The sequence below is a fragment of the Atractosteus spatula genome, chromosome 7 (genome assembly GCF_055471065.1).
Source record: "Atractosteus spatula isolate fAtrSpa1 chromosome 7, fAtrSpa1.hap1, whole genome shotgun sequence".
Classification (NCBI taxonomy): Eukaryota; Metazoa; Chordata; class Actinopteri; order Semionotiformes; family Lepisosteidae; genus Atractosteus; species Atractosteus spatula.
This window is the reverse complement of record NC_142712.1, coordinates 18,229,185-18,250,649: the sequence shown is the minus strand read 5'-3', so window position 1 is coordinate 18,250,649 and position 21,465 is coordinate 18,229,185. Positions and strand designations below refer to the sequence as shown.

At 38.0% G+C, this 21,465-nt stretch overlaps 2 protein-coding genes across 3 annotated transcripts in view; one reads left to right on the top strand and one right to left on the bottom strand.

The window, feature by feature from the left end:
• The window catches only part of rcbtb2 (regulator of chromosome condensation (RCC1) and BTB (POZ) domain containing protein 2), a 34,918-nt gene extending 17,430 nt beyond the window's left edge, over nucleotides 1-17,488 (top strand). The window contains exons 11-13 of one of the 2 annotated variants that reach the window (XM_088920179.1): nucleotides 18-148; nucleotides 1,765-1,883; nucleotides 17,362-17,488. In XM_088920179.1, the coding sequence (XP_088776305.1) occupies nucleotides 18-148; nucleotides 1,765-1,883; nucleotides 17,362-17,371 (260 nt within the window). In that variant the 3' untranslated portion in view covers nucleotides 17,372-17,488. Of the gene's footprint in view, nucleotides 1-17; nucleotides 149-1,764; nucleotides 3,526-17,361 lie in introns of those variants that run through there. The other variant, XM_088920178.1, reaches the window with a different exon arrangement.
• The window catches only part of rb1 (retinoblastoma 1), a 94,907-nt gene continuing 78,714 nt past the window's right edge, over nucleotides 5,273-21,465 (bottom strand). Inside the window, exons 19-27 of the mRNA XM_088920177.1 lie at nucleotides 20,394-20,551; nucleotides 18,924-19,069; nucleotides 18,094-18,198; nucleotides 16,640-16,753; nucleotides 16,094-16,242; nucleotides 15,745-15,775; nucleotides 14,632-14,774; nucleotides 8,070-8,116; nucleotides 5,273-6,870 (exon numbers count right to left, since the gene is read on the bottom strand). Coding sequence (XP_088776303.1) covers nucleotides 6,794-6,870; nucleotides 8,070-8,116; nucleotides 14,632-14,774; nucleotides 15,745-15,775; nucleotides 16,094-16,242; nucleotides 16,640-16,753; nucleotides 18,094-18,198; nucleotides 18,924-19,069; nucleotides 20,394-20,551 — 970 coding nt within the window. The 3' untranslated portion in view covers nucleotides 5,273-6,793. The remainder of the gene's footprint in view (nucleotides 6,871-8,069; nucleotides 8,117-14,631; nucleotides 14,775-15,744; nucleotides 15,776-16,093; nucleotides 16,243-16,639; nucleotides 16,754-18,093; nucleotides 18,199-18,923; nucleotides 19,070-20,393; nucleotides 20,552-21,465) is intronic.

The following is a 21,465-nucleotide window of genomic DNA, read 5'->3' as shown; positions in this document are numbered from 1 at the left end:
TTTTGTTGTTTCTCTAGGGCTGCTAGACTTGGCTACGTACTATCGGGAGACCCGGCTGAAGCGGCTGTGTCAGGAGACCATTAAGCGGGGGATCTCCGAGGAGAACGCTATCGCGCTGCTCTCCGCCGCCGTCAAGTACGAGGCCCGGGTAGGGTGACTTCTCTCCAGCCGTACACCCCCACCTCCCCTCCCGAAACCAACACTTACCCTGGGGGCTCCTCTGACTTCAAACCAACAGACAACCCCCTTTCACACCTGCAGTTCCCTGGCATCCTTACTGCACACGGTGGTGGTGCAGTGCACAGCTTGCTTTGATGACTTGGTTATAGAAAATTCCAGATCCTGCTCTGTGAGCGAGCTCCCCTGCCCATTATATGGGGACAGTAAAGGCCTGGAGTAATGGGCAAGACTGAAACAAGGTGTCAGTTACAGGCAAAATGTGCAGATCACTGTGTTACTTATCAATGGAGAGTTTTAGGATAATAGTCGGTCTCCACCCTTATAAAGAAAAGAAAATGGTGAATATTTGCATATTTTCATGATAGAATTTGGTTGTCACTTACCTCCTGCTGAATTCATTGTTTCTGCTTCACCATGTGGGTTTGCTGGAGTTATCACAGAAACTGACCTTTTGAAGTTCTTTGCTAACTGTCCTCATGGGCTATTTGTTACAAGTCTGGAAGAACAACAGCAATTCTCTTGATGTAAACCAATTTCTTACCACATTGAAAGGAGTATTTTTTAGAGTATCCATGCACTGCGTCAATGTCAGGTGGACCATTCCTTACTCATCTGCTTGATAATTTTTGAAGGAGGCTTTAAGTTTTAATGTTTTTTCCATATAAATCCATATTATCCAGTCCTAAATTTTAAATCTGATCAATATAACCATGCTTGCAATTGACTATATTTTGCTCAAAGAAGCAAGGTATTTTAGAATAAAGTTCTTTTTTTGGTAGAGATGTTTCCAGTCAGGTACAGGTCCTAAAGAAGTTTTCTTTTTATTTTACAAGCACCTTTCACCCTTCCTCTGGTTCTATTCTTTTTGAGTGTTCCTTGTTCTGTTTGTGTTCTTAGCTATTGGGATGCCAGCTTCTAATATACTATCTGCTTATTTAAATTGTTTGTGTCTGTACAGTAAATCAAATTGATTACTGGGACAAGTGACAGCATTGAACCTCTTTATAAAGAAAAACCTGCACTCTGATGTGTTAATTGCCCTCAGAGGTCTTTTGCTCTTTAACCCAGATGCAATTTAAATAGGGCATTTTGAAATGCAAATGCACAATTATTCCTCCTAGTTGTTTCAATGCCACTGACACATCTTTGTTATTCAAAAAGTGACTATGCCTTCCTTACAGTGGAGGTAAAGCAATAAGAATCTTTTGAAAGACTGCATACTTTAAAAAAAATAACATACGACTTGTTTACCCCGTCATCGGATGCCAGAGATTCAATTAAGGAAGTCTCGTTTAGCAACAATAACTGCAACTTTACAGGCAGCTTGAGAGATACAAAAAAAAGGACTAGGAATGTTGGCAGGTCATTTTATCATCAGAGCTGCTGTGAAACACTTCTGCCACATTCAGTTGTTTTGCCTTACCTGGTGCAATAAACTGCAGCTGATATCTTTGCAATGTTCTGTTGTGTTAGCGGGAGATAAGCAGCGTACCCTATTCAACTTGTTGTCTTTGGATACTGTAGTGAAAAACTGTGATCAATCATCGGGAAAATATTCCTCAAATGGAAATTCTTCATTTGTAGGACCTTGAAGAGTTTTGCTTCAAGTTCTGTGTCAATCACATGACTGCGGTGACTCAGACACAAGCCTTTGCTGACATGGACCATGACCTGCTGAAGAACTTCATCAGCAAAGCCAGCAGGTACGGAGCATTCAAGAACTGAGCACGCCAAGCCTAGGGGTGCAGTGCCGAGTAGGAGAGAGAGAAATGAATCTGGGAGTGGTGAGCAGACATGCAACACCAAAGAATCACTGTGCTCTCAAGGGCTGAACTGAAACCAGTCTTCACTGCCAGAGGGAGCAATAACACAAAACCCTTTTCATCATACTCACATTCCTCAGTTGTGTGTTTCAGACATTATGACAAAAAATGTAATTAGAAAAAGGGAGCTTACATGATTCCCTTATTTTTCTTCAGCTCCTTGTAATGTAATACAAGATGAAAATCATGAAAAGGCATGTATGTACAAGTTGTACCCTTTAAGAACTCCTCCAAAAGAGTCTGCATACCGAGCAATTGTTCCCACGTGGGCAGCTTATTCCAGACTGTAAAACGGTGATGCACAAGTTTGTTAGGGCTGGAAGAGATGGTTAGCAGTCATGGCCAAGTACGTATCCCTCAAAGGGCAAATGGGTATCAAGTGGAAAAAGATAGAAATATTAAATTTCCTTTTATATTGAAATGTGCATGCATAAAGTTATAAGCATAATGTTGGATGCCTATAACTTTAAGAATCTGAAGCACTTGTGCTGCCCATATTTATTGTGTAGACATACAGTAGTTAAACAGGTGGAGGCTGTCAAGATATGTGCTCTGCTGTATTGTGCATCTGTAAGTTGACCAATATTTATGCTTTTGATCTTGAAAACGTTTGCTTAATTTAAACCTAAACTTTTTAAGAATAATGCCATACTCAGTAGAATAGAATTTGTTTAAAGCAGTAGTCTTACACAAGAACTGTTGGTCTGGGTATTACAAAAAAAAGGTTCAGTAATCCCTAAACATTCTACAAGGTCACAGAATGCCATATAGTCAAATTTAAACGGCAACATCACTACATCCCTATCCTTAGTTTCACTCTGTAGTTTTGATTATTCACTGTACAATCATTGGCAGCACCTGACCTGTATCAAAGGCATTATTGGCTATTCAGAGACAACCTGCTTTTGCTAGGGGAACATACTGTGCTGTGAAACATTACCAATTATAAGGCCAAGGACTATACTCATGCAGGTGAAGTTTTTTTGGTTCATTTTAAAGTTCTTCAATCCATGCCTGAAGGGTGGTTTTAATGTTGAGAATCTCCTGGCAAGGTGGTGGAACTTGGAGTGCTGTGTCTGGGAAAGTCAAGAGCCCAGGTGGCAATGCAATGTGGAAAAACTGGTATATTGTTGCAACCCTCTTTACAGTACCTAGATGCAGAATGGGAGAAATACAAGAGTTGGTTAATATGAACCATGTTTGAGCACAGGCTTCTATCAAAGCTTTTTAGATTGTAGGGACTAACGTGGTAAGTAAGCACTGACATTATTAAAGAGAGTTTGTTTGTGTACTTATTTAATATATATTTAATATAGAACACTGGTGTACTGGTTGTACGTACAGGAAGATTTCAGATTGTTACTTGATGCAATGTTTATATGTTAATGTTAGGAGAAGGTGTTACATTTACAGTAAAACCAAGTACATACTGGTCAAAGGGAGTTATAGTCTTGTTTACAATTAAGCATGTTCTTTTTTGTTTTGAAACTGAAAGAATTAAAAAAACAATTGTATCTTTTAATTACTGTGTCATTTGTTCATTTTAAGACTTGAGGTATACCATAAGTAGAATCTACAATGGACTGAAATTCTAAATTGTGTAGATTGCGACAATCATATTCCTTCCAATAGGAAACAAGGTGTTTTGTGTAGTTATATACAGTAATTACAGCGCTTCCATTTTAACAGCTTAACAACATAGGGAAGTATCCTTAGGGCAACATAATTTAATAAAGGGCAAGTAAAGTGAACTAATTGATCTGTCCCTCATACATCACAAACTTTGTGTATGGAGGGCACTAACAGATCTGAGGGTCAGACAGATCTGTTTCTGTCCTGATTTTGGACTTAATTTAAATCATTTTGCATCCATGTGGCTGTTTTCAGGGTTATTCCACACATATGACCTGCAATGGCAAAGAACAGCTGGAAAGAATCAGGTTTCCCCCCCACAGAGGGGGATAGATTGTGTGATGTAAAAGATGGGAAATCTGTACCAAGGTTCACATGGAAATAAGTTTGTGCTGTGACATAATGGGATTTTAATCAATTTCTAACTGTGCCTATACATACTCAACAAACATTTTTTAAAAAAAAGTGTAGTTCAAAAATACCCTTTGCATTTCCAGATTTGAATGATTAATTAATGTGCTGGCTAGCAAATGCCAGTGAATTCTTATTCACAAGAATCAATTTGTGCTCCAGTCCCTACCCTTTTCTTTCATATGCAGTGGTTTGTAACACTGCAGGGTATTTTTGCTCAAGACAAGTATAAATTTAGAATAGCCACAGAAACTCTCCTGATGTGGGTGTCTCACTTTAAAAATACCTTGGTGTTGGACTCAATCTGATTTGTTAGTTTTAACCTGCTCATTGGGATCTGGGTGTACTCTACTCTTCTGAAACTGCAATGACTTTTAATGACTGCAATTACTTACCGAGCATCCCGAGTCAATTAAAGTGTTTCTTACGACCTCATTTAGCTGGATTAGCAAGAGTTATAACTGTTCACAATAATATTTGTCTTCTACAAAATATCTGCGGTCAATTCACCATTTTAATCCTCTTCTTCACAATTAAAGGGACACCCAACATGAGCTCATTCCATGTGCTAGTATGCTTTAGTTGCAATGAAGTGCTTGCGTTGTTGCACAACCTGTCGAACTGAAGCATGTGGCCAGAAGTCATACTGCAATGTTGATGAAAACAGATGTTACTCCATCATCAATCATTCGCTAGAACCCAATAATGAACCTTCAGTTGGAAGATTAGGGGATTGTATTTTAAAGGATTATATTTTGGATCACAGTTAGTCCCCTACTGCTGGAATAAAAAGATTTAAACTATGACACACATCATCTACTCCTTGACCCTTGATGCATACAGAGATGGTTAAATTCTACATTGAAACCTTCATTCATTTTTTCACATAAGATTGTAAATTTTCATAGGAATCTTTTGAATGTCATTTAACCTGTTATGCTGATACATAATCAATATCATAATTAATCTTATGACCCCAGGCTTACTAGCAAGAAATTGACATGCCATCAAAAATAGGTTTATATTTTAGGACCAATAAATAGATTTACATACAGGAAAACGTTCTATCACAATCTATTGATCACAAAGGTCTTGGTGAGTGGCTTATATTAAGAATATTAAGAAATATTCTAATTAAGAAAATAAAACTTATTTTAAATGGGAAGGTGAACATGAAACACAGTTGCACCCCTGTGTTAAAAGCTCAACCAATTTTTGAAGATCTTTATAACTAACTCAGAAATATTAAACAATATTGGTACAGTCTGACTGAAAATCATCCTACTGATCCAGTGTGTAAAGTCACAGCTGGATGTCTGAATAACTGCTTTCATGTAGAGAACATGATATTCAGAATAACCTCTTATTTAACTAGCACTTTGGACACATCACAAGCCTTTATCTTCAGAAATGTTAAAATCTCATGTTCTCTATATGAAACCAGTTATTTAGTAGTTGATCTTTAGTATTGTATCATCATCATCATCAAGACACAAAACAGGCATTTTTAGTAGCAAATTTACATAACTCCTTTTTATTCCTGTACCTTAAAGGAAAACTTATACAAAAGGTGTCTCACTGACTCAAACAATTGTCACATAATTTAACCCCACTTGTAACAAATGACCACAGATTACAATCTATTTCAACAATAAACCAGACAGGTAATTTCAAAAGTTTTGTGGAAAGGGGGAATTAAGATTTCAGGGGAAATTTCCATTCCTGTTTTCCTCCTCATGAAAGCAGCATCTTAATCCTGCTTTATATAGGGGTCTTCAAACTTGGTCTTAAAGAGGTATGGGCTGTTTAACTGGGTTTATTTTCTTTATTAGTCTAGATTAAGAGATTTGTTTGGAAAGTAGGAGATAGGACCCATAGGTGAGATGGATGACCTCATTACAAATTTATACATACTCTGATCAAAGTATTAAGTGATTTTTTCAAATTTTTCACATTTTTCATCCTTTGCTGACTACAATAAGGCTTGTAATATATCATTGCTTAGACTAATACCATTCAGTTTAATCACTGCAAAGCCTTGCATCTAGCTGCAGGGACAGTAAATAACGAAGTATGGATGTCAAGACTGTTTTATATCAGATGCGAGAGAACACTCCTGGCACAGTCTGGCTCTCTACCTGAGCTTAATAAATTATCATAGAAAAATAAATTAGTAAATATTTAAACTGCAGTCAAACTGTAAATTGTACACTTGTCCTACAGTAGTTGTGGGTTGTGCAGGATAAAAAAGGAACAACATTTAAGATCGTCTGGTATAGCCCTGTATAGCAAGAGTCACATTTTGGTTAATGTTTACTAGTGTCAAATTCTTATGTTCACAAAAGACTGACTGAGTTTGTGTACAATGTGGTCCATGTGTTGTCAAGCACAGGAAGAAAATGGCTTATAATTACAGTACAATAATTTAAAAAATTAAAATGCTTTCCGAATCTACTCTATAAGGTTCTACACACACAACTGTCAGTAAGATCATCAAAACTTTAAGAAAAAAAATGCAAACAATTGGGGGAACAAAAGCCACACAATATACTATAAATTAAAAAATAGCCCCTCAAATTTCTGCCCAAGCAGAAATGCATTTAAAATAATAAAAAAGCAAGTCTAATTTAAAAAAAAATCACCAGAATTATTACACAGTTCAAATGTACAAAACATTTTTTTTTTTAAATGGAGTTTCTGTTTTGTGTAAAAATGGGGCAAAGGGATCTCCTGAGTCCGTGTCAGTCTCAGTGCTTCTCCTCTTTCAAAGAGTCTACAGCCGCATCTTTTAGCTTCTGTTCTTGCATCCTGGTCCTAGTGGAAGCTGCAGACAAAACACATCCAACTTCAGATCAACAGATTTAAAAACAACCACCTGGTCTACACAGGGAGAACGACTAGCTCTCTGCTCTCTAAAAAGCCTGGATTTTTAATATCAAGACAATAGACAATTTCTATCACTACTGAGCAAATCAGATGAGTAGTAATATTTTGGCAGATGAGTGTAAAAATGCTTTAGAAACAAATACTGGAAGCAAGCACTGTTCAGTTTTGATATTTTATGAAATTTGGGTTCTTTGGGTACTTAAAAGTTTTCACAGACTGGTCACATCAAATTAAGTTTGTGAATATCCTACAGCTGTGTAATACAATATAAGCACAAAGAAAACTGACTGCATAAACAGTTGACTTTTAAAATGCCTAGAAATAAAGTGTTGACATTTAAGCGATCATTTACAACTTTTTTATAGCCTCTGCTATAGTTGAATTGAACAGGCGACAAGTTAATAGATATGATTCCAGTATCATTAGCTACAACGAGAAAACAAAATACTTTCTGATGAATATTTAAAGTGACCACTTCTAGGAAAAATGGTACATGGAGTATTACCAGTCCTGAGTACATACGTGTATTCATTTTTTCTAAAACCACTTTGGCAACAGCAACATACCCCGCTAGATCTATTGCTCACTCTTTTGACTAATATGCATCTTGTTCTCTAAACCTGAAACAGATTGTTTTGGGGGGAAGTGGAGGAAGTTCTGTACAGAAGACCTTTACCTGATTCGTGATTCTGAAAACTGATCACATTGTAGGATGAACAAGACATTTTACCAGCATATGCGCTTTGCTGCTAGAGATGGCATTAACTAAGCACATTTTTTATGAGGATTGTGTGATGCTATTTGTTAGACCTACCCAATTTTACAACAAATATAAACATCAGCCTTTTAATCTGCATTGCTTGTTTTCCTCAACTTGTATGCAACAAAAAAGGCAGGTACAGGCACTCGATTAAAGTTCCGTTGATAAGTAATACTAAGTGATTTAAAACAAAGATAGTGGACTGATTTACATGAAAGGTTTTCAGTGAAGAATAATCTCAACCCGAGAGGAGCTCTAGTCATAATTGGGTCTGCTCTATGGTTTAAGGATGGTGGTATTCTGCTTAAACCCTTCACTTATCTCTCTCATCTAACAATACAAAAATAAAATTTCCAAAACAGAAAAAAAGAACACACTCATTTCAGCCAGCTTCTGTTGGAACTTGGACTCTCCAGCTGATTTGCTGTAAAAGAAAAACAAACAAGGAAGAAAGTCACGAAAACATTCACTACAAGTTTGTTGCACAGGACATGATGACTTGTTGCAAAGCCTCTTTTCCATCTCTATTATGAACTTTCCTATCCAGCACATTTATACAGATGCAGCCATTCAAAATGCGCGGGCGATACCGCATTATTTTGCGGTACGCTGTACGCAGTCTACCGCAAGCTACCGGTAAATACCGCGAGTTACCGTAAATTCTCCTATAATACGACAAGCAAAATAATAGTATCCGGAATTTCCGCAAGGTGGAGCTAATAAAGCTCAACCTCTCATGTTTGAGCTGTGGCCATCAAAGTCTTTAACGAAGATATTACTAATAGTATTAATAATGAATGACCTTGGACAAGCTGTAAGTGTAAACTCAAAGTATTGCCCTGGTCAACATTCTTTTTTTCATTGACCGTCTTTGTAAAAGTAACACCACAGCATTTCGCAATCACGCATTTGTTTCCAATCATGCAAAGTACAGTAATTTTTGAGAATCGATCCACCATGCCTTTCACATGCTCATAAAAGAGATTAATTTAGGAACATAAACATATTACCGTATGAAAACTGTACTGTATACAGTATGTATATGTATATTTAATGTCTTAACTGTGCCCGTTTAAGTATTGAATATTCATATCTAATTTTACCACTGAAGAGAAATCTTAGTAGCTGAGCATAAAAAGAATAGGAGCATACTGCGACGCGTGTGAAGGCCATAAACGATATTAATTTTGGAACATAAACATACAGTATATGGCTGGTCTCGGTACTTTAAAGAAAACATACACGAAACATGGTTTCATTATGACCAGAATCGGTCTTGAGATATTTTTAACTTGATTTACAGTATTTGAGAGGTATGTCTTAACACCGATACTACAGTGCTTAAGTACTGCTCACGTATATGTTTCTAGGTTTATATTATGCATTTCATACGGTCAAATTACTTTTGAGCAACTAATAAGAAGCGCGAAACGGTATGCGTTTTAGTTTCGTTTTGTGCTGGGACCCGTGGATTGATTAGAGATATCAAGTACATACAAGTCATTTTTTAAATGTTGTAGTTCGTCTTGAAAAAATGTTACGAGTACATCATCTATCAACAATTACACAGGTTCTGTTTCCATATTGCGGATTTTGGTTACGTAATATTATTTTCTAGATTTCACGTTGTGAATATATGATTTGGGCAAACAGAGCCGCAAAGAAGTACATTATGGGTTGTTGGTTTTTTTTTGCAGTTTTATCTAGAACAAGCGATGCTTAAACCTTTGTCTGATTCTTGTGAAACTATCCACACGACAGTTACAGTACCTAGGAGTTGACTTCAGTGATGTCACTGATGGGATGTTTCTAAAAATCCATCCTCTGTAAAACGTCTTCTCTAGTTGTCCTGCATATGTATTCGCTAATGAAGCTGTGTGTTCTGAGCCTGGATCTCTACATTTCTGTATGAACCAGCTTAGAGGGCTAAAGACAGCTTGTGTTTAAATTGAGTGTAAGGCAATTTATGCTTCTAAAGTCATGGTCAGCATTTATTATTGTACTGTGCTGTAAACTTGTTCTGTGCCTAGTCACATTATTTTATAGCGTTTTTATAGCGTTATCAAATCCGGTGGCGCTGTGTGTTAGTTTCCTGACTCCCATGTCACATGGTCTGTGATTGAAACCTGTGAAACCGGTTTAATTCGTCACAGCCAGCACTCCGGCAGAGAGGGGGTTGTACTCGTAAAGTAGAAGCAGGCGAGATTTCCAGCGAAAGACACCTCCCCCTCCCCCCCCACCCTCATACGATTCAAATTGTATTACAGCATTGTAATTACACATTGTACACATGCTTAAAAGAGAAGAGAGAAAACGCAAGCCTTCTTCAGGTGTGAGGGTCTTCTGCTCAGAATGAAATGCTAAAATGTAATGTAGGCTCTGAATGGGTTCAATTATGATTTGGGCTTGATTAAGGTCGCTGCCTTTCATCTAAAACCCTACTTGAATCCTTCTAAACTAAAAATCAGTGTTAGTGAGTTCTAAATAAAGAGGTATCCAGGTAACAGTGAAACTGGCGGACAGTCTGGGGAGATCGCCCGTTTTCCATGTAAATAGTTCCCTGGTTCCGCACCCCTTGGTGTTTCTCTCGCTCTCTTGGGTCACCTGATCATTAGCTCGAAAGATTTCAGTGCTTTGTGTATATTCTAATGGTAGTGGGGGCAGGGTGTGTGGGAACAGGTTTGGTTGAAATTGCATTGGAGATCTATGTTCTTCACACCTGAAACATTTTCTCTGAAAGCATTTTCTTCGCAGTTTAACCGATCTTGTTACAGCATGTTACAGTTTACTATTATTAACCATATTAATTTTAAGTGCTTAATGCCATTTTTTGACCAGGCACGAATATGCTTAAGTCCATATCTTCGCAAGGGAATCAGTGCGAATTGCAATACTAATTAAATTAAAACTACTAACTACTAACTAATACTAGCTAATTAAAACAAACCAGAAACGTGTTGTTCTGTCTAATGACATTACAAGTGGAAAGATTACAGATTTTAATCGTCTTTAATTTTGTTACGTTATACATTTTAGAAACGTTTCATCCATACAAACACCACAAAACTATTTTCGATTGTATTTCTGAATAGTATGTTACACTTAGTTCACTGTTTTAAATACATCTAATTAAGAAAGTTAGGTGTTAGCATAAACTATTAGCAATCAATAATATTAAATTTAGCACTGTAATAAGCTGTTGCACTTTCCCCCGCATCTTGTAAAAATATATTTTCATTGTTCAAATATACATTAAGTCTGACTATCATATAATAAGTTAAATACAAAACTAAAGAAAAAATAGGGTTAAATATAATTCAAAATATTTTGCTAACAATGTTAACTGTTTATGAATAATAAAATGTATTAACTAAGGAGTAGGATGGCACAGTTGTTAGTATGTTTTTTGTTTTGTTTCTTTTTCATAAATACAACAGTAGTACCTGATGTCTCAGTGGCTTTCAAAATTAAATTATGCATGCAAACCTGTGAACTAGAAAGATAACTAAGATATCCATCCATTTATAATGGTGGCGAAGTGGTTAGCATTGCTATCTTGCAGCACTGGGGTCCTAGGTTCAATTCCTGCCATCCTGTGTGTGTGGGGTTTACATGTTCTCTCTGGGTTACATGGTTTTTCTCCATATGTGTGATATGACTCCCTCTCGCACTCCAAAACTGGTAAGTTAATTGGTTTATGGGAAAACTGGACCTGGTGTGTGTGTGTTTGTGTCTGTCTGTCCTGTGATGGACTGGCGCTATGTCCAGGGTGTATTCTGCCTTGTGTCCGTTGCTTACTGGGATAGGCTCCAAATCCTCTGTACTGGATAAAGAGATTAGAAATGGATGGAAGTAAAGGCACTGTGTGGATGGAACTATACACAGTGTTAGAAACCCACTATGAAATGGCAGCATCTCACTGAGAATAAAATATTTTATAGTGCTGGCTTAAGGAAACAGCCTTTCCACCTCTCTTGCACATCAGTATCCATACCTAGTTATTTAAACAAATTGCCTCTAATTATAAACATCTTAATATGCTGGCTCTGTGGATCCGCATCAGCTATGTTTGCCCATTCCTTCAATTCATGTGCATCCAACACACAGTTCAATGCCAGCAACTACACATAATCTAAAATACAATCCTTATTTCAGTATCTATGTAAACATATAGTCTGTTAACTTCATCATCTTCATCAAAAGTATGCCTAACCCCATTAGGAAGTGTTTTTGTTATAAGTGTATTCCTCAGCTTTCCCCAAATTATCTTCTTCTTGCCAACATCTCTAGTCTTTTATCCTGCAATAACTCAGCCAACACTTAAATCTCCAAAAGCTGCTTGTGTTAATTTCTTTAAATCACAAATATCATGTGTAAATACTGGCCATGTAATACTCTGCATTGTGGAATAATAGTTTATTTTAAAGGGAACTAGAGAAATTAAGAACTAGAGAAATCAAGAAAGGATTTTTTTCTAGAATTAATAAATGCACATCCTGTTCACTTGGGAAATTAAATCCACACTGAGCAATCTTCAATATGTTCAGAATATGACAGCAAGAATCCTATCAGGGATGCATTACACCTGTTTTCAAGTCCTTGCACTGGTTACCTATCAGATTTCGAGTCAACTTCAAAATCCTTATCCTCCTTATATACTGTCCTACAACTGTTATTATTGATCACCGAATTATTGTACTTGACATGACTTCATTCAGCCTTTCCTGAACGTCTATGACAGGCAGAGAGAGTGCTTTTTCTGGTGCGATCTTTTGCAGCTGACATTTCACTGTTTTAAACGAACAAGAAATTAGATTGCTCATAAATCAGTTATTCTATATAAACACAGCGTAATTGCCCTCCGAAAATCCTCTTTTTCTTGTTCGTTTTAGAGACCTTGATCGAAACTGATTTTAGATGTCAGAAAGGATTTATTTTCTCTGTATTTCCTACATTGCTTTGTCGAGATTTTAACTTTATATCTAGGCTCAGATTTCAACTATAAATCGTACAGTAATTAATAGCAGTAAATACTGATGTTTTGCACCCTCTTACCACAAAAATATATGTTTTGTAGTTGGGTTTAACTTTATTTCGTACGCGTAGCTACTCCGATCCGGACACCGAACAGTTAAAGATGGTGGCAAATCAGACACCCAGAGAGAGGGGGGGGGGGCGTCTTCTCACCTCCATAACTAAAATGCCAAATAGGAGTGTCTTAAGCGACATACACAGTCGTGTAACTGACAGTTTGAGGTAGCCTATCGTGTAAATTTCGCTTTGTTGCCGATAGGTTAAGCTTTCGAAACTCTGTCCCAAAGTCATGTGACTGATTTTTCGCCCTGTTTCGTTGGTTAAACGCAATGATCACAAGCACCACCATGGTAACTGGGATGTGTAGTTTTTAATTCCGTTTGAATTATAACTGTACGTACTGTCTTCATATTTGGCCAGGGCTTTAAAGAGAAGGCGCGCCAAAAAATTTCGGTGCCGTCGTCTCCGCTTTAAAGGTACCCCCGTGCTGGAAGAATTTGACCTCGGAACGTTTGCCCAGCGTAGTTATAGTGGACATAAAAACAAGAGTTCGCTGGCATTATATCCTAGAAGACACAGACCGGCGCCAGACCGGTAAATGCTTGATGAACTAGGGATTGGACAGTTTCCAAGTGCTTGTACAATCGATGGAAATGTTCAAATAAATGTGCAAAAGAAATAAACAAAATAATCATTTATTTCTTTATCATATTGGCTAGCTAATTTCCTCTCTTTGCTAGTTAGTGGCTGTGTTTCTGCGTTGGGTAGCAACGGGTGACTGTTCTCAGGCGGAAGATGTAAACAGCTTAATTTTCGTGTTAAATAATTTAAAAAAATTAAAATTCATTCTATACAGCAATCACATATTTGGGTACCGTTTCATAAAACTTTCATGCTTAAAATGTTTAGGGAGAAATGGAAGACTGGTGTGTATTTTTTCTTTAAACTATCAAGACCAGCCATACACAGTACAGTTTATGTACATACAGTAATGTTTATGTTCCTAAATTAATATCATTTATGACCTTCAGATGCGTTATGCTCCTCTTCTTTTTATGCTCAGCTACTAAAATTTCCCTTTAGTGGTAAAATTCCATATAAATATTCAAAACTAAGCGGATTGAAATGTGCACAGTAAAGACATTAAATGATTAAATCTTTTCACTACCAACCAATGCACCACGAGTGCCCCTGTCGGTCATTTTTGCCAGCCAATCACTTACCGCGGTGCCCTGCGGTGCCCTACGGTGCCCTGCGGGTTGGTTACTGTACCGCGGGTTTTTACCGCTCATTTTGAATGGCTGCATCTGTATCTAGTGATGGCAGAGTGTGGAGCCTGCTACCAGCTGTTGCTTTGGATGCCGAGATGCTGAACAAAGTAATTACCATTGTGAATGAAATAAGGAATCTGGGTAGATCATACACTAGCTATAGTTATGCAGGGTTAGTCAAAATGTTGTTGACAAGTATAAATGCCAATTATTTTACTAAAGTTTTGTTTTCTCCTCCACAGTTGGCGAAGGATTGTAAGGTAACTGTTAGAAACGTTGATATTTATGCTCTCATTTGAAACCTTTTTTGTCACAGTAACCCATGTAATCAGTTTGTAATAAACTGTCAAAATTGTCGACAGCATTTTGACTAACCCTCATAAAAAATATCAGGCTTTATTTCTCATCATATTATTCTTGTGTAGATGCTAGAGTTCTTCAGAAAAACTGAAGCCCACCTTAATGGCAGAGTGCTGGATTAAGCGATCCAGTTCTGACCTATTTCATTCATCCTGCAAATTCTGGAACGTGACCTGGTGTGTACAGTCACTTGTAAAGAGGCGATGATGGCTTTGACAGAGCAGGACTGTGTCCACACGAATGTGGAAGGCAGACGCCTGTGCAGATGCATTACCTTCCGTCAGCCTCGTCTTGGCCGTCCGTGTCGAAGCGCAGTCTCTTGAGGGGCTTGGGAGCGCTGTTGCTCTCCAGTCCTCTTTTCAGAGACCAGTCACTGCTGCTTACCATCTGGTTGATCCTTTGGAACTTCTCTGAAGTCTGGAAGGAAGGAGGCACAAGCACAATCAATAAGGGTCATCAGGGTGCTGTGCAGCTGTTTGACTGAGAGCACTGTCCTGAGGAGAGGCCTTTGCGTAGCATGTTTGTGACAGAACACAAAAATAATATGACCTGAAGGTCTGGACACCATTTACAGTTTATCTTTATTTCACGACATCAATATTGGGAATTTAAATTCTACACCAGTGCGAATTCTATTGGATTTACCCCCTAGATTTCTGTATAGTCTGTCACAGACTGCTTGTGCTTTTTTTTTCTTTTGACCATCTTCTCCCAAAATCCTTGAACCTTGCTTATGCTACTAGCTGAATGACTAGGATTTCCCAAGTGAAGGCACACAAATACTTGAGCGTCAAAAGGGAAACGTTGGGATAAGTCTAGATTCCCATCGGCAAAGGCTCATGGTGTGGTTGGTGAGGGTCACACTGAAACTTCCAGCATGGGGCTATGTTGCCTGGGATGTATTAAAGGATGAGTAGGCTGAACATGGGAGGGTTTGCCTCGTTTTCCTCTGTGCTTGTACTTGTATGCTGAGACGCGAGAAACTCACATTTGGCAATTTGAAATTAGATGGGATAATAAAAAACAATTGGCAATTCCAAATTTGAAAATGAAGACATTTAACAAGACTTGGTTTGTCCATTTGTTGAAGGCTGAGGTGACAGGGAAACCTATCCTAAAGTTAGCACCCATTGTGAGATAAGAGTTGCTGTGCAGTAAAGCCTTCAAACTTGAACACTGTCCTGGGGTCCCAAGCAACAAGACGAGTTCCAACAAAAAGACACTATGGAGGATTAATAAACTTTCATAGGACGTCAGCCACAACTGACAGTTACATATCTAGGTAATTACCTTGAAGATGCCTTAGATTTGTTGATTTACATACTGCATAAAAAGCTAAAACTGCTTCAAAAACAGAAACTGTGCAGATATCTGAAAAGGTACTCACCCCAAAGGATTCCCCAATGGACACCAGGATCCTGAGGATCAGAACATCACAAAAAAGCCATTAACATATACTGTCTATAAAGTGGAACACGGTACTATACTCAACTGCAGCTGTGCTAGAACAGAAACTTGCTTATCAGTTAAAAGGAATATACTGTATATTGCTACATGTGTTTGATACATTAACACAACCAGCCTTGCCTATAATGTCTCATTTCATTCTCAATTGGTCATTTTAGTTCTGTAGTTATTAGCAGGTATTAGTTTATTGGAATTGCCTCACTGGCAATAATCCAGTGCTCAACAGCAAACGCCCATTTCAGACGTCTGTAACCTAGACCCCCACTGACCTGGAGCGAGGGGTCATGACGCTGGGCGACATGCGGGCACTCTTCAGGGGGGAGACGTACACATTGTTGCTCCCAGGCACTCGAAGGGGGGAGTTGGAGAATTTGTAGGGGCTGCAGGGGATGTGCGGAATTGGGGAGAGCGTAGGTGGCTAAAAAAGTTAAATATCTTGTCAACAGCTGTAAAAGCAGAGGTTAAGTTAGTTGTATCTTTCATGGGATACTATTATGTTGAAATGTCACATATGAGTCAGTCATGAATTAAAACTCTTTGTATTGCAAATAATTCTATTTACAAATACTGACAGAATGTTAAAAAACTAAAATCAGTTTTCCTGATGAAAATGCCAACGACAGTGATAATGGATACATGTAGACACAAGTAATGTGGACACAAAGATGAAATCGCACATGACTCATGAAAACATGAGTAAGTTTCCTCATTACAGTGCTCTGAAGATGTAAGGGTGGCCCTGGTGCATCTGCAGGTGAGAAGCATATCAATAGGGAAGGAAGGGCTCAGCAAGCTCTCATGATTCCTGTGCTTACCCTGGGAGAGGCGTACTGCAGGATGTTGGTTTTCAGCTTCTGCATGAAGACTTGGTTATAGAATGCAATGATGGAGTCATACTGGCCTTCCCGAATCAGCACGTGTTTAAACGTCTGGTAATAGAGGAGAAAACATTTCACTGCAGTGCTTTGCAAAAGTCTTGATTATTTTCATTTGTATTAATTAAATTACAGCTTTTACATAGAACGATCAAAAGCATACAAAATCCCAACAAGAATCCTACTGAAGCCATATGGGATGACCCAGAATCAGAGGTACAAGGGATCAAACGTTTAGACTTGTGAAATGTTCTGCTATATATTAAATTTAAACTTGCTGCAGCAGTCCCTGGTCATACACTGGAAAAATGAAATGCAAAAGCATAAAAAGCAAAGTTTGGCAAACTGAAATATTAAGCAAACTACTTTATAACAAGTTCACAGGACTGTAGTCCGTATGTTTTTGAAAATGAAAGTATTACATTGTGAAACAATAATATGATGCAGTGTTGATGATTTAAAAAATACATATTTCATTGAAGTATACCTTTTGCATGGCTTTGTAAGTTCTTTACAACCCATTTAGCCTATTTATAAATGTCTTCATTAAACCTCCATGATCTATGCGAAAACCACATCTTTAGTTTCTCAATCCTCTTTAGTGTGGAGCTTTTTCAATTATAGCACAACAGTAAAATTCACAATTTTTCTCATTACTGCAGAAAATACTAAAATAAGCATCTTGTGCAGTCTGCTTTTGTTCCATGGCTTATAAAATGGAACTGTGGCTAAGGATCTGCGCCTGTGGCTGGAAGGTTGCTGGTTCAAATCCCGCGGCCGGCAGAGGAATCCTACTCCGTTGGGCCCCTGAGCAAGGCCCTTAACCCCAACTGCTCCAGGGGCGCTGTATAAATGGCTGACCCTGCGCTCTGACCCCAAGCTTCTCTCTCCCTGCCTGCGTGTCTCATGGAGAGCAAGTTGGGGTATGTGAAAAGAAAAATCCCTAATACAAGAAATTGTATATGGCCAATAAAGTGATCTTATCTTAAAAAAATGGTCTGTATTATTTTTATTGGCCATAATCTACCTCAAAATATATGAACTGATAAAAGACTTTCATCACACACTGCTGCTGTCACTGTGGAACGCTCGCCACCCAATAATGCAATGAACACGACAATACAAAATTCTCATTTTAGCTTTTTCTTTGTGTTAATTGTACCAGCAGTTTGCTGGTATGGTCCATGAAAGGAACAGAAAAACGGGGGTCAAGAATACATCCCCTGTATTCTACGTTTAAAACAGTGGTCTTTATTTAATGCATTACCAGTTGACTTGATCGGGTAAGTTTAAAAAACCAAATCCCTGTAGGTAAGACCCTCCATCCTTGTAGTCCTGCGGAAAGAATGTTTAAAATAAATATTTGTAACTAAAAACTCAGCCTGTTGTTCTACCTCCTGGTGTGTGTTGGGAAGCTCTTTGTAGGCTGTGACAATTGTCTTGAACCGCAGGTCGATGTTCTTCACCTTGCAGATTGCATACATGGCCGACATCATGATCTGTGAAAGGTACGAAGCCAGTGACTCTTACAAAGCCAAAATGAGGAACATTTTTCTGGACTTAAAGAGTTTAGTCTCTAATGGCATTACTTTGTTAAAAAATTAAAAGTCCTTCTCAAAATGAGTTTCTTAATCCCAAGAGGGCAATTTAAGCAGCAAGCAGTACAACATAACAAAGAAAAACAAAGACAAAACAAAAAAAAACATTGTTAAGGAAAAGTATAGATACATATAACAGCAAATGGACCACATAAGTGTATATATACTGAATGGATGTTAGTAAAATTTGTTTTTTATTTTGAAATTCACTTTAATTGCATTTTCTTCACTAATATTTTATATGGATATCTTTTAATATCCATATAAAAGATGTAATTCATGTATTATATGCCATTAAATAAGTACACTATTTTCTACTTCTAGGAATAAACTGCAGATTCCATACATTTCCATGAACTGGCTGCCCAATATTAATTACCAAGAGTAAACCCAATATATGAATGTAAGTGACCAAGATGATGAATACTTAAAGCAGCTGCAACTTTGACCAGAACATTAAGAGTGATTACACGCCACAAGAAAGGAAAGGAAATTTCTCACATTCCCCCTCATGTTTGCTCGTTCTATCTAAGATGTGAAGACGTGCTTTTGACTAAAACATGAATTTGCTGAGGCTTGTAGAGCTGCAAGAACACCAGCAGTGTCCCAGGCTGGGTGTGAGATACCTGGTCCAGGTGGCGGTCCTTCAACAGCTCATGTTCATGCTGCAGTGTGTGCTGGAACAGTGTCCAGATGATGTGCTCCAGCTCAGGGTGGTCCTTTAGCAGGTGGGAGAACAGCATGTTCAGACGCAGGTAGGCCAGGCGATACACTGGAAGATCAAAGGTGACAGAGGGAATCAATCTCTTGAGACAATGTAACTATGGCATTTTATAAACCAGTTGTCTTATGACCAAGATCATCAAAACCTGGAAACTCAAGGCTGCAGCTTCCAGGATTCCACCATTGATAGATCCTGAAATTTCAACACTGGTCTTAACAACAAAGCCAGTGCCAACTGAATATTCTCAGGAATACTAATTGAGATATGCATGAAGGATGCCAGATCATCAGCAGTATGGTGTCACTCTGGAGCTGAGTGAGCTCATGTTGCCAATGTGTAGATAGGATAGTAGCAAACAAAGCTACCGAACCAATTGTTGTTCCAGTTGTTGATACACATTTCACTGGCATTAACAGCACTTGCTCCATCCATAATGAGCTCAAATGTCTTTGATAAAGAAACTGAAGAGCAGGACTAAAATCAGGGTTTTTCTTAGGAATCCTACCTGCATAATGCAATGCTGAAAAAGTACAAATGATAATCTGCAAACGCAACACATGGTATTTCTGGGGTATTTTTGGTCACTGGAAATCTTTGACAATGACTAATGACTAATGACAATGGCTAATCACACAAGAACAATCACATCTAATTCAGATGTGAACCAGTCAGCATGGGGCAAGGATGCGAGGAAACTCCCATATATTTAAATGAGAAATGGAATTGGGGAAGACACAAATGAATTCTGCAAAGCACATTAAGTATTACGTGTCCCTTTGGGGTTTTGTATTTCCCTGGGATTCACTTTCTTATAGGTAATGCCAGAGTTATTAGGATCAAAAAGCAAAAAAAGTATTAACAGGGGATACAAAAGTAGCTGAAATTAATATTTAAACATGTCTAATAGACTGTGATAATGACAACCATCCATTATGAGGTCCTGCTCAAAATTCATGAATACACTGCACCTCAAAGAGACAGGAAAAATGAAAAAGATGGTTGTACACATCACACATTCAAGCACAGGAATTAAACTGACTTACTCAAACCACATTTAACAGATATTAAATGCTGATTGGATTTGCCAACATCACAGTATATTTAAGACTTATCTGAAAATGAAGCTTTGCAAAAAAGTAACCACTTTTGTTAGGATTGGAATTCTAAAACAAAATTAAGCAGCAGCCAAAAAGAAGATAACTTAATATGGTCGAAAAGTTCAAATTTGAAAGGTGCTTGGCAATATTTCAATTACGAATATTTTCTACACACATCTCTCATTACTACATGCATCCAGTTTCTATTTGCACGGTAGACTTGTGTGGACTTTCTGAAATCACGGGCAAGATGACAGAAAATGAATGGAACATACCTTTCTTGTAGAAGAGAGAGAGTGAGGTAGACTTGAGGTGTTTGTGAGAGGAGGTCTGAGACTGGCTGGAGGGGCCCGTCTGAGCATCAGCTCCCTGGGAAGCACTGCTGGTGACCGACTGGCTCTTCTTCCAGGGAGACCGCACTGGGGACAGGTACCTAAGAGGCCATGAAACACCCGTCAGCTCTGGCATTCTCACCGATAAAGAGGTATATTTCCTTTAGAGCAACATAGATCCAAGGAGTCTGAAATGAAGCGCAAGGTGCATGATTTTCTTCAGTACTGGTCATCCAATAATTCTAAGGTGTACTGTAAGCTTGACAGATTTTATTCACATCAGACACATCATACATCACAACCCAGATTTTTAAAAATAGATCACTGATGTTTGAAGAACAATTTACCATTATATACTGTATATACGTTTGGATGTGTTATATGTTTAAAAAAAGATTTAAAATATTTAGGCTAACATGACATTTAAATATTTAGGCTAACATCACATTTAAATATTTAGCACTTTTCATAATGGTACAAAAAAATGGTTTGCACATTACAGCAGTGCTGCAAAATAGACTTGGAAAAAAAGAATTCTGCATCTGCATTGCTGCGGTCTCTCCAGTCTGCTTTTGTTTTCCAGCATGATAGCTTCACAAGTCATCTTTAGTGATTTGATTTGGGCATTGACATTACAGGACTGTAACAGATGGGGTTGTGGCCAATTCACCTCAGCTCAGGACTAAGTGATTCATCATATTCTGTGTAGGCTTCTGATGTGTGGATACATGATAACCAAAACTGCAAACTGTCAACTGTCAAACACCAGTATAGCACAGAACTAGTTAACAATTCAATGTTTTGGGACAAAACCTCCTGAATGAATTTCTCCAACCTCCTGTCTGAACTGCTTATTTTCAGTGATGTCAACTGAAATCCAAAGGGTAAGTTTCCATTCCTACTAGCTTATCGGTGTTAAGGGCACATTGACATTTTTGTGTGCTAAGAAGTAATCTTCAAATGTGGATGCCTAAAATATAAAATGGTCCAGCTGAAACTGGATACAGGGCAAGCT